Source organism: Bubalus bubalis, chromosome 21 (assembly GCF_019923935.1).
Source record: "Bubalus bubalis isolate 160015118507 breed Murrah chromosome 21, NDDB_SH_1, whole genome shotgun sequence".
Lineage (NCBI taxonomy): Eukaryota > Metazoa > Chordata > Mammalia > Artiodactyla > Bovidae > Bubalus > Bubalus bubalis.
This window is the reverse complement of record NC_059177.1, coordinates 30,583,205-30,596,226: the sequence shown is the minus strand read 5'-3', so window position 1 is coordinate 30,596,226 and position 13,022 is coordinate 30,583,205. Positions and strand designations below refer to the sequence as shown.

At 41.5% G+C, this 13,022-nt stretch overlaps 1 protein-coding gene across 15 annotated transcripts in view; it reads right to left on the bottom strand.

Moving 5' to 3' along the window:
• FOXP1 (forkhead box P1) overlaps nt 1-13,022 on the bottom strand; it is a 625,706-nt gene that overhangs the window by 18,718 nt on the left and 593,966 nt on the right. For 13 of the 15 annotated variants that reach the window (XM_044933847.2, XM_044933846.2, XM_044933848.2 and 10 more), the window contains 3 exons: nt 2,322-2,523; nt 2,138-2,217; nt 1,434-1,535 (listed from right to left, as the gene is read on the bottom strand). In XM_044933847.2, the coding sequence (XP_044789782.1) occupies nt 1,434-1,535; nt 2,138-2,217; nt 2,322-2,523 (384 nt within the window). The remainder of the gene's footprint in view (nt 1-1,433; nt 1,536-2,137; nt 2,218-2,321; nt 2,524-13,022) is intronic. The other 2 variants (XM_044933851.2, XM_044933854.2) reach the window with 1 other exon arrangement.

Here is a 13,022-nt window from a genome sequence, read left to right as displayed (position 1 = left end):
AATCATTAAATACTTCACCTAGGACTGTTTATATGAATGGCATTTTTGCTGGCACTTTACAGAAATGAAAAAGTTAAATCTGAAGATTTGAGCCTAAATATCACATTCAACACTGGTAATTATTTTAAAATCTGATCATTTGCTATTTATAAAAGGTAATTAGAAGAAAATGTCTGCTTAAATTCTGAAAAGCATTCATAGCTGAAGATTATTTTATATTTTCTCTTCCTAGGGGCAGGCTGAGGAAGAGAAAGGAATATTTCGAACCAGGTTCCTTCAGTGCCCATGTGTCTTAAAAGAACAAAGGTACATTGGGTCATTATTCATAACTCTGTAAGTGTGAAGAATTTAATTCTACAGTTATATTCATTTTGTTTTAAAAATGCTAATTTATGACAAATGTAGTAGAGGAAATGTATTTTCCATGTTTGATTTCCTCCCATATAAAGTGAATAAGTAGCAAGGAAAACTTCTAGTTCAAGCAAAGCATGTTTTATTTACACCCTATAACAAACCCCTATCATCTTTATAATAAAACCATGTAAAATACTGGCATTTTAAATATTTCTAAATGTCTTAGAATTGGGGGATTATAAGAATTCTAGACATTAAATATGCAAAAATAATTAATCTCCAATAGTACCTGCCCCTTTTTCTAGAAGAAAATATTATTAAAACAGAAATTATAGTGAGGAAATCCAAAAATTGCTGAAAGCTTAATCTAATACAATGCAATCAATACTAACATAATCTATACACTCTAACATAATCCATACACTAACTGTGGAACTTGGATTGAGGACTGTTGTATATGGTCACAAGCCTTGCTGGGGGCATCCCACTTGGAGCTATGGATGACTTGTCTAGAGCAAATGGTATCAGTCAAGTCATATATTTCATAATTACTTTTCTTCCCCACAGTTAAATGAATATCTGACAGTCTCGTCACTTAAAAAAAAAACACAACTTTTATATATACATATATATATACAGTTCTCCTGTAGTAACTTCCATATACTGTGCTAGTGTTTGGAGTGTACAGCCTTCTCCACTTATCTCACATTTACCTGATCCTTCTTCCACATTACTTATGGCTAAAGAAAAAAGTTACCTATGCAGTCTCTGCAGAAATAAATACTGATGGTGGCTACAGACCTCAAGGCATGAGGTTGTGTACACAAGACAACCTCCTTCACATTCCAACCAGAGACAGACAGACAACTTTGGTCCATCTGATGCAAAAGTAAGGGAGTCTTCCATCCTAGCATTTTTAACGCCACAGTAATTATTTTCTCAATCCAATATTCCTACAAATTAAGACTCTCTGAATGTATCAAAACAATATTATTGTAACTTACAAGACGTTACCAACAACAAACTCTCCCCTGTAAACGGCAAGATCCAAGACTAAACAGACCTGCAACAAAGCTTACCTTCCACGTGGCAGCATTACGTCGGAAGTAAGCAAACATTCGTGTGAACCAGTTATAGATTTCGTTTAGTGTTAGCTGCTTTTCTGGAGATTCGAGAATGGCCTGTGAAGCGCAAGTAACAGAAAAAGATAATTTATGACCAAATCAGCACAACTGTCATTATACAATTTTTGGAAAGTAGAAACTAATTGTGATGCTGAGCTAAAGCCTGAGAAAGGTTTCACGAAATGATCTAAGATGAATGGTTCTTCTATTTACCAGTTCAATAGCAAAATTCAAAATGGAATTATCTAATTGTTTTGAGTTTTTATTTCTGTTTCCGTACAGAAATATTAATTTATTAGTCATTCATAAAGCTGAATCAAAGAGAAATGCAAAACATTTCACTAGCTGATTAAAGCTCAGTAATTATTTAGAGCTCAGATTAATTCTAGGGATCAGAGATTACTGTAGCTTGTGATAATTGACTTGCCATCTTTAAACAGGCTCATTTTCACTGTTGTGTGAAATGAATTTCCTAATAATCACATCGTATTGTAATACTTAATCAAAAGCAATTATGTTATATATTGCAGTTTTAAAAAACCTTATAGAAAAGGTTTTAGCATGCTTGCATACTAAACGGTTTTAAACCTACTTCATCAATATATCGCTGTACATATATACCTTCTGATGCAATTTCACAAACTGCATTGTTTACTTACCTGCCTAATTAAAGATGCATATGTAAATGGTGGTCTAACTTCTGCGTTCTTATAAAATTCTTGGTTCTGCGCAATATCTGCTAAATAAGAATCATTGTCCTATTAATTATCACTTTTTACAAACAGGCTGGTCGACAAGCACTGCTGATTACAACTCTATGTGAGGCAAAAATAGAGGATCTACCTGAAGAGATGGGCACGTTGTATTTGTCTGAGTACCGCCTGCGGATGGGGCCCACCGTGTGCATGCTGGTGGTGGTGATGACGGAGGGGCCTTGGGTGACGGGAGTGATGGGGGCAGTGGGGGTCGTAGGAGTATGAGGTAAGCTCTGTGGAGAAGCCTCTGACGCAGACTTGGAGAGGGTGACACTGGACACCAGATTCAGCTGTGAGGAAAGGGAGAATGCTTAGAAGAGCCACCGAGAGCGCACCGAGGTCCAGCGGGAATGACACGGGGAGGCCTGGCCAGCGTTAGGCCTCTAAGTAGATGTTTATCACCAGCTGAAACAGGAGGGACTTCCCATGTGAAAGCTGTTTATTAAAATTTCTAGCATCCTTTCCTATGATTCTTTTTTTTTTTTTTTCCTATGATTCTTTTTATTGTAGTTGACTTATAGGTACACAGCTAAATGATTCAGATCCACACACATATCCTTTTTCAGATTCTTTCCACATATAGGTTATTAAATATCTCTTGCAATGTTCTCCTTTCCTATTGCTGAGACAGGTTTTTTGTTTTTTTTTTTTTTTTTTCAAAGACAGTTAACTAAGTATTTACAGACACAAAAGGGGTTACCTAGCCTGCTGAGTGTGAGAAATTCTGGGTCATGATGTTTCTTTAATCACAACTTCACACCCCTCTTTTATAGCCTACTATGCCTGGTAAAGCTGGAAGAGGGAGATAGAGTCCATGTAGCCCCAAAGAACACTGATGTTTCAGGAAACACCAGTTGAGATGATACAATGATGATACAATGGTATCGACCTGAGCTCTGTGACAAACCTTTCTGAATTGGGCTAGTACAACAGAGAAACTATTTTTACTTACTCTCAATAAAAGTCAAAATTTTATTTAAACAGCCACATGTTGCCAGTGGCTGCACCACACTGGGACAGGCTCACTCAACTCCATGATGAAACTTCAGGGTTGAGAACTACTGCAGAAAGGCCTGGCCCATGACCTACTAAAAAGAGTGGAACCAATCCACTAAACATTCATTTAGCTCCATCAGCTGGCAGAGACTCCTCTTTGAAAGCTTTATGTGTCATCTTCGTTAAACTCTATCCAATACAGGATTGGAATCTATTCATTTAAAACAAACATGGCATAGGAGAGATCTGGAACTATAAAAAATAAAATCTCATTTTTTTCCTTCTAGTTTCAAATGTGTAGTAACAAAATGGAGTAATCTAGTGCTTCAAGTAAAGAAATACCTACTAGTTATTTGCAGTAGCATGAGGGAAGACGAACGAGTCCTGTTTTGGGGCTTCCTTCCTATTACCTGTTTTGCCTTTGCCTTGAAGTGTTTCTCTTAATAACACTGGAAATATAAGCCTATCCTCCCCCCACCTTCCAAAAATCTGCTTGCTACTGAAACACTGTATCTGGCTCCACTGAAGAACTTGGTTGTTTTCGACACAGTTCTTGCAGTTTATCCAGAAGTGCTCTCTCAGAAACCTGCTGCTTCTGCTGCTAAGTCGCTTCAGTCGTGTCCGACTCTGTGTGACCCCATAGACGGCTGCCCACCAGGCTCCCCCGTCCCTGGGATTCTCCAGGCAAGAACACTGGAGTGGGTTGCCATTTCCTTCTCCAATGCATGAAGGTGAAAAGAGAAAGTGAAGTCGCTCAGTCGTGTCTGACTCTTAGGGACCCCATGGACTGCAGCCTACCAGGCTCCTCCGTCCATGGGATTTTCCAGGCAGAAACCTGCAGCTACCTCCAATCCAAAAGAGCTTAGCAGAGCAGGATTACTTGGTATCAAAGTGGAGCAGGAGCCTGTGGTCCTCACTCCCACCCACCCTGTCCTTGCCTGCCTGTGGAGAAGCCTTAGCCAAGGAATAAGCTTGATCAGAGAAGTGAGAGCACGCAGAAGAAACACAGGAAAACAGAGGAGACCCGATAGTAATACTGCAGCCACGAGGCACAGTCACAGACCTTTAGTCCCTCCTCAGGGGCTATGGATAATATTCTGAGCCATGTCCTGCAAGCTGTTTTTGCAGATACTGAAATCCCCACCAGGCAGAAGTTAACTACATGATGGCCAGAATGTAGCCACGACAGAAGCTGCCACAGTCCCAAGAAATGGCCTCAAGGAAATGGGAACTGACCGACCCTGGAAATGAAGATTAACTACTGAAAACAATCAAGATGATGCTGGGCAGACCACCAATGACCAACTTCAAGATGACTGTCAGAGCTGACTGCGCTGTTTCTGCATGTAGCCCCCTCTGTCTGTCTATAAAAGCTCTTGCCCCCTGATTATCAGTGGAGGGAGTTGGCCTTTGGACAGGCGCCTCCCCCAACTCCCTGTTGCTGACATCCAAAATAAAGCAAGCTTTCCTTTCCACCCACTTGGCCAACTTACCGGCTTTTGAGTGGTGAGCAGCTAGACCTGGGTTCACTAACAGTATGAAAATCTGCCTGAAACCAAATTTTGAATCACTTAACAAATTAAGTCTGTTTCACCACTGCAAGAGTCCTAAATCCAAAGCATTATTTGTACAAACTATTAAAAATTAGATTCCTCTGAGATCTAATCAAAGAACAGATCAAAACAGAGTTCCAATTTGTTAGGAAGACTCAACCTTTCTCATGTCCTACTAGTGAGAAATGTCAAATACTGTTGAGGAAATACTGACAGAAAAAGATAAACATGGTGCTGGAAACTGAATGCTGGGTGAGGCTTTGGGTTGGGTTTTCCTTTTTATTCCTCTCTTGAAATGCTGACTCAGCCAACATCAGACACACCCCTCCCAGCTCCACCCAATTCCTACCCCAGGCTCCCTGCTACCTGATAAGAGCAAGCTATGGAGATGGCACCACCCTTAGGAATCCCTCGGCAAGCTGGGCAGACGCTGGGAGCTCTTTTTCACCAATGCTGGCAACTTCAAGACACACATTTGCAGAGCAAGTGCTAAAGTCTTGCAGAGCACTTACAGGATGGAACTGATCTGGGGGTCACGGGGGAAGGCAGGGGCGACCACCTCTCCACCTTGGGCCCCACTCACTGACCAAGCAGAGGAACAGTATATCTCAGCCCAAGCAACCGGTCTAATGCTCATGAATACACAACTTGTAAAAAGCAGATGCTGTTAGGCCTAAGAGTATCCGAATGCCCAGGAAAGTCATGGGTGCCATTTGTAAACACAATGTGGTAAACCCCTTGCCACTGCCTGGTTTCACTGAAATTCTCATACCATCATGAATACTTGAGATGTTACGCTAGTATTTTACAGAGAAGCAGACAGGGGTTCATCAGAGATTAAATAACTTGCCCATATTCACAATCTGGACTCAAAATCAAATACACACTTGTGATTCTAGGCCCTTTGTATAATATTCTCCTCTGCCCAGATAATGGGAAAAATAAACACGAACCAGGTTCCTTTTTCAACATGCTCATTTTTGGAAAGGACCTGGGGATTAGCTTTTATCCTGCTTATAAATGGCATTCAATAAATATTTCCGAGCAGACGATGGCAATGGAAACTGCAATGACCAAAACAGGAAGAGAGCAGGCGACTGCTGCCCTTGGAGGGCTTACCATCAAATGCAGACACTGATGAAGGGAAAACAGGCATCACAATCATAAAACAATTCCGAGAACCCACTCTGCTTTCTGGCTTCTTGGCTGAAGAACATTACCCTAAACACCACAGTGCTCTTTAAAAGGTAATGAAAATGATAATATAAATACAATGTCCTCAAGAAATATGCATGGTCCTTTCCAGTTCTGTGAGGAAGATCATCAAGTCCACTGGGTTCTAGTTCACTGCCAAAAGCCCAAACTCACAGAAACATTCAGCAAGTGCAGGCCCATCTTTTGGGAGCTCACCTACAAGAACAGACAAGCCCCACGATATGGGTACGAAGTCATAAAATGTGAAAAGAATGTCATTCTTGCAGCTCTGGCAAAGGTCTTAAGACTTGGACCGTTTCTACTCCAAAAGCAACAGTAAAACAGAAAATCCCTCCCGGTTAGCACAATCCCTGACAACAGAGAGGCAGCTGAATTTTCTGGAGACTGTGAAACACAGGTAACCAGGGGAAATCAACACCAAGCCAGGAGAGAGCAGAGAGGGGATTTTTACCAGGCTTGACAAATGACACCGTGATTCACACCCACCGCTGGGCTGTCTCTAATAAGCCACAGAGGAAGCAGCCAATCTCGGCTAATTACCAGATAAAAATATATTGTAAGGACTCTCATTAGGAGACGCGGATGGAGGTGATCTAATGATTAAATGCTGCAATCGACTGACCCACCATCAATGCACACTAGTGCAAGATGTCACGGGAATATTTTGTAGAAACAGTGATTTTATTTCGAGGAGGGGAGGCAGTAATATTTGTAATGATGGCTATGAGGTAAACTAATTAAAAGACAGTTCGGAGAGGAAGAGGGTGGCTGAGAGCAGCTGTGGCCGTTCCAGAACCAAGTGCCAAGTCTCCATAGAGGAACTGCAGTCAAGTGGAAAATTTCTGCCTGACCTCTGCCCTTGCTATTAATTTGCAGGGAAACTAATGACACATATACATATTCCCACAAAATTGTTCTAATTGCTAATTTGCCAAAGGAGCCCTGATTCCAAATTAAACACGACTGTAGCCTATGAGGGAAGGAAGAACAAAAAGCTGTAAACTCCAAATAGAGGGGGCTTCGCCTCGTGAAATCATTTGAAGGCTGAACCAACAAGTTAATGAAATGTCAACCTTGTCAAGTGTGATCGAAGTTTCTTAACTTTTAAACTCAGGCTGCATGATCACATGCTGGTCTCGAGGAGAAACCATCTCTGGGGAGGAAGGTCACTAGGGGGTGAGAAGATGGAGCTGGGGGAACGTTTCAAGACAGGTTCTGTGTTCAAACCAAACCTGCTCTTTTAATTAAGGTCTCTGAAAAAAGTGGACCCCTCCACCAAACCCCCCTCAAATTAATTACAGACTTAGAAGAGCAAACTGGGAACAGTGAGAGATGTGCTGTAATCTTGAAAGATTCATCTGAATTGTAAACTACTAAAGCTTAAAACATTCATCAATTAAAAATGAACGCACAAGTGCTTCGTTCTGACTGTAGCTCAGGTTGGAAGAGAGAATTTTTTCTTGGGGCCTAGAGCAGGAAGGGATGGGACTGGGAGGGTTTCTTTTCCTATTTTTCAGATTGTGTTCATTTTCTATTTAAAAAGAAGTTGCTATGTTTAGAAAAGTTAGTAACTCTGATATTTTCTACATGGCGAGTTTCCATCATGTGATGATTTCGGCAAAGATAATCTCTGAAACGCCAGCCAAAAGCTGAATTCTTATGTCACTTCAGATTGCCATAGGGTTTTTTATTTTATTTTTTATTTTCTGTCCACTCTCAAGTCCCGGTTTTTCTCCCAGGACAGTTACAGGGGGAGTCTCCTAGAAATCTTACCCATCCAAACAACTGGAACTGCATCAGCTGCCCAATACTCAATACTCTGCTGAGCCCCTCTGTGAAAGAAAGATTTATCTTTTCGTTTTTAAACAGTAACCTCTGCTCTGTCTTTAGAAGATGGTGAGTCACTCCTATTTTTTAAAAAATCAATGCACTGCTGAAGTAAACCCAGGACAGAAACAGACTTGTCGTAAGGATTCCCATCAGAATCCCTGTGTGTTTTTGTTTGTGTTCCTGCCTTGTCTCAGAACAGATTCTGAGAACAAAAGGCAAACCTGAAACCCAGACTCTGAGGGACCCGCTGCTCAGCAGGGACTCTTGTGCCCACTCGTTTTTCTGTTGCTGGTTTGACTGACCTGAGCAGGTGAATTCTAGACACAAATCCCTTGCGGTCAGAGATGGCCTTTCTGAAGATGGAGGAACCAGAGGGATGTTCCCAGACCGCGGGGCAGGGTAGGTGGGTGTTGCTGGGCAGGGGGTAACCTTGAGCACAACTCCATCTGCCTAGTCCCACCACTGCCTGAGATCTGGGTCCGTGTAGGACAGTGACTGAGAAGGTGATCGCCATGACACCGAACCTCAGCACGGGGGCTTCAGGAGAAACCATATGTAAACATTGCTTGTTTTTGCAAATCTCTTTTTATGACAGCCTCAAATTACTTCTCCAACTCAACAGCCAGGCTGCAGCCAATAGCCCACAGGATCATCCATTTCATTAAGAGTTAAAGGACCCCCCTCCACTTTTGGGGGGCTGGTGGGGGACACACACAGTTTTTATAGTAGCTAAGAACTACTTCCAAACAGTCCTAATTGCTATGGTTGGAGGAAAAGAGACTGTGTACAAAGGAAAATCTAATACTGCCTTTCGCTTCAAATAGCCAAGTTCCTGTGTTTTATAACATTATCAGAAAGGAGATTCTACCTACACTGTAGTTACTTGCCCACCAAACCTGAAGGAATGTGGTTTCACCAGGGTTGGGAGCTGTTCTCTGGAGGGTAGGAATACCCTAAAGCTAAACCTACCTCTCATGTTCTCAAGATTATAAAATATGATTTACAGTATCTTCCCGACATTATGATAGTGAAAAAGTCTTTTTCAAAACTCCTTAACAACTTAATCAAGTATTAATACAGACATGCTTCTCAGGGGTAGTGGTGGTTATTGTTTTATCCTCTGAGTGCAGCCTCCCTCCAAAGAAACATCTCAGGAAATTCTCCATGGAGAATTCGCCCTCAAGCAACCCACTGTGGTGTTTACCTCGAGAACATTACTGGTACTGCGTTTGGAACAAAAGAATATCACTCTCATTAGGACAGATTACGATCGCTTGATTTTTCACTTGTGCTTCTCTGAACATGGAAAAGAGATGAATCTTTGGAAATGCCAGCCTACAACACTCGTGGCCATTCTGACCATGTGACAGGTCCAGCTTTACCCACTGTGTAACTCCCGTGCTAGAATCTGCAGCTGCTCTGGTAAACATGGCCCAGCCTTAATAACATTAAAAGCTTATAAATAACATTACAAATCAAAAGCTTCTTTTGGCTGACATCGGCTACTCTTTGCCTTCCTCCACTCTGATCTTCATCACAGACTTTCCTCTCCCAGTTCCCTTTCTCAAACACCCGCACCTATCTTAACCCTCGGCAGGAAGCATGAAAGCGGATTTCCTTCTCCTCCTTCCCATTCCTCTTTTACGTCGCATCTCAGATGGCACTGGTGCCATGAGTCTTCCTCTCTCCCACCGCCAGGGACGGTGGTCCACACACTCACGTGGAGCGCAGCTCTCCCACAAGACACACTTGAGGGCGGCACGGGTCCGTCCTATTTTCCTACCCCGTGTTTCCCAGTCGCACGTTCCACAAATATTCACTGATGCAATTACTTTGAATTTAAATTCAGACATTCTCTTTACAAAAACAGCGTGCACTGCAGTTTGAGTCCTGGGTATGATTACAAAAGGAGGGGTTTTTCTCCTTTTAGAAGACTTTCAAGCAAGCAGGGAGAGATGCTACAGGAGGCACCTGTGGAACAGGACGCCCGTGAACCCCTGTTCAGCTCACCCAGATACTTCCCAGGGTGAGGGGTCGAGGTCAGACCCAAGTCTGAAAACTTGGGACTCTCCCTAGATGAGAATATCCTCTGACAAGCCAAATGGGAACATGAGTTCCACAACAGGATCCAGCAAACACGTCTAGGGGCTGATGTCAGAACAATCCAAGAAGGTTTTGGCAGCTTCTTCGATGCAGTGAAATGGGAGCTGGCTGGATGACTGGACACAGCAAATGACACTTACCACCCAAATGGCATTTAGTGAAAAGCAACGTTTACAGCAAAGCATTCTATCACTTAGTGACTAAGGATTTTAAAATAAACACCAAGTTCCTTTTAAACAGAAATGGAAAAAAGAAAAAAACTTCACAAACTTCCTGGCAAGACTCTAACATGAGCGTCCCCAGCAAGGGTTAGATCTGAATCCCAGGAACTGCTTCTTTCAAATCAGAGTCTAAGAGGATGCGCGTCTGAACATACACCATGTGTTCTATTATTTCGGGAGGAATAAATTAATTACAGGCAAAGGGGAGTCTTTTACACCTTAGAACTGATCAGATAACTCTATATCCCTAAAGTTGAAAGAATTGAGGGTTTGCTCTATGCCTGTGCCCCCTCCTCTTTTTACAGCAAGGAAGTAAAAATGTGTGCAAAACACTACATGTCTACCTTTTATAATTAATTTCCCAATGCCTCACCTATACATATTTTAATAATTTCTGATTTATAAGATGGTATCTATAATAAAATTTTCTATTTTCAAATAAATGAAAAGAAGGCAGGTTCTCTCTGGCAACAGAGTGTCACACAATATCTGCTTGTCAGGCACCAATTTTTACTTCTTACATGTAAGTTAAAGGATAAGGGATTTATAATGCTGCCTGTGAAAGGAACCACTTTTCACACACAAATGTGATCTTTTTTTTTCTTCCAAAGGGTAATACAACAGTACATTTACATAAACTAATCCAAACAATCTATGTATTTGACAATGGCAAACCTCACACAGGCGGCCTATTGTTGGTTTACATCTTGGAGTTCTTTATATTGGCTTGTAGCATTGCTCTAGCTGTCAAAGGTTTGACTTGGACTCCAAATAAATGGTTATAGAAGTGCTGTGCAGCGATATTGGACTTCTTTGCAAAAGAAAACCTGCTGTGTATGAATTCAAAAGCTATTAATTTTTCAGTCAAAAATATTCGTGCCTATTTCTTTTAATAAAGAAATACTGTGCTGAGCTACTAAGAGATAATGTTGACTAGTGGTAAAGAATTTTCAATAGAGCAGTTAAAAATAAATTTAGTAGGAGGTCCCCTTCCAAGTTATAATTTTCTAGCATGTAAAACATTTTTTTAAATACTAATGAAGACAAACCTTCCTGCCCTGTATGTTTCCGCCAGGACAGCTCTTCCCTGTTAACTGGCTGCTTAACATGGGTCCTCATGGAGAATCTCAAGGGTCCCTTCTGTGGCCTCTGGAAGCTTACGTATATGGCGCTCCAGGCCTGCATCCAGCCCCATGATGGCTCGTGGAGTGCCCCGTAGGGCGTCTCGATTCCTTTTCCGCTTTCATCCCCCCTCCTCTCACCAAGAAGCCTCATGATCCTAAACGAGTCCATCCTAGAGTGCTGAGTCCACACATTATTCTAATCCTCATATTTAATATCTAACCTCATATTACTGTTTTTAATTCATGGAGTAAGTCATCTCATTCTCTCCCTTGTCGCTGGGTTTAGAGACGCAAACTCTTTATCCTGGAGAAAATCATTTCCCTAATGAATGGAAACCATCTGAAGATGTCCAGAGAGTTCCAAGATGATCAGCTCCCCTTGCCACCAGCTCAAACCACTGAAGAACTCAGTGGGATCATGCAAGGATCTTACCAATTTGCTTTAGCGGGGTTCACATTATTCTAGGAGCCTCATTAAAAGAAGGGGTTGATAGGAATAGCACCTAGAGCAGGGTTGACTAATGACTCCACAATACCAACAGGCCTTACTCTTTCTTTCGGGTGGCCTACACGTTTGGTCCTACAGCCATTTACTGCGAAATACATGGAAACCAAGGGCTCTTTCCTAGTAAAAATGGATGTGCAAAGTGTTTAATGATTTTATGTCCTATATCTCAGTAATGTGTTCTGTTTCAGACATTAATTTTGTCTGCCAACTGCATCTTGGCAGGCTACCATATTTGCTGGGTTAATAGTCTGACTCCGTTTTATTTCTATCACCATAAATCATACATATATGGGTGTATGTTTGCTTTATTTATAGAAAAAAAACAGTCAAAACAGATAAACCAATACTTTGCCATTACGCTGCATCATTGCATATTGATTAAAATTGCTGGTACTAACTATAGATTGTCAATGCTCAATTAATTTTCACACAGTGACTCCAAGCAAAATCAAATAAAAGCAGTGTACCCTTAAATTTTACAAATCTTAAAAATCAAGAAGCAAAGCACTCTCTCCATTGTGAAAAATTAGTTGAAGCAACTAGATTTTGAGAACTGTATAAGTATATGAGAAACATAACTGAAAACCATCAAGGTACAACAGGGAGTGAGGCCCAAGACAGGATCTGGGGTCCAGATAGCATCCTTCCACTTTGATATTGTCTGTGCTTGAATGACACTTTTCAAGGTCAAAGAAAAGGGAAATAAGGCAAGTAGTAAGAGATTCCTGAAAGTGAGATATAATTTCAGGGTACCACATTTGATCTCATTTGAAGGAGTCATTTTCACTTCCAACTCTCTAGTAACCATTAGATGTTCTCCGGTAATTACAGCCTCTAACTCTTTCAACATTTCCTCCTTCTTTCCTCTCAGACTGGACTGGACCATCCCTCAGCCCTTTTCTCATACCCACTGTCTCTTGGCTAGACCATGCCAACATACATTTTTTTCTTCTGCCTTCCTGGTCTGGCAGTCCTCTCTCCGTGTTTCCACCAATGAGAAATCAGAAAGATTGCTTTTTGTTCTGTTTTTGTTTTTTCCTTCCAAAGAGCTGTCATAGAATGTTTTAGTATATTGGGGTAGCATCACTCATCTGTCTCAAAGAAGAGCTGATTGTGGGGTCTCGTGGCTGAGGACTGTGCCTGAATCATCCCGTATGTATCTCCCTAAATGCCCAGCACACTGCACTGTTCATGAAAGGTAACCAGAACCAGATGAAACTTAAGTCTTTCAATAGTCAA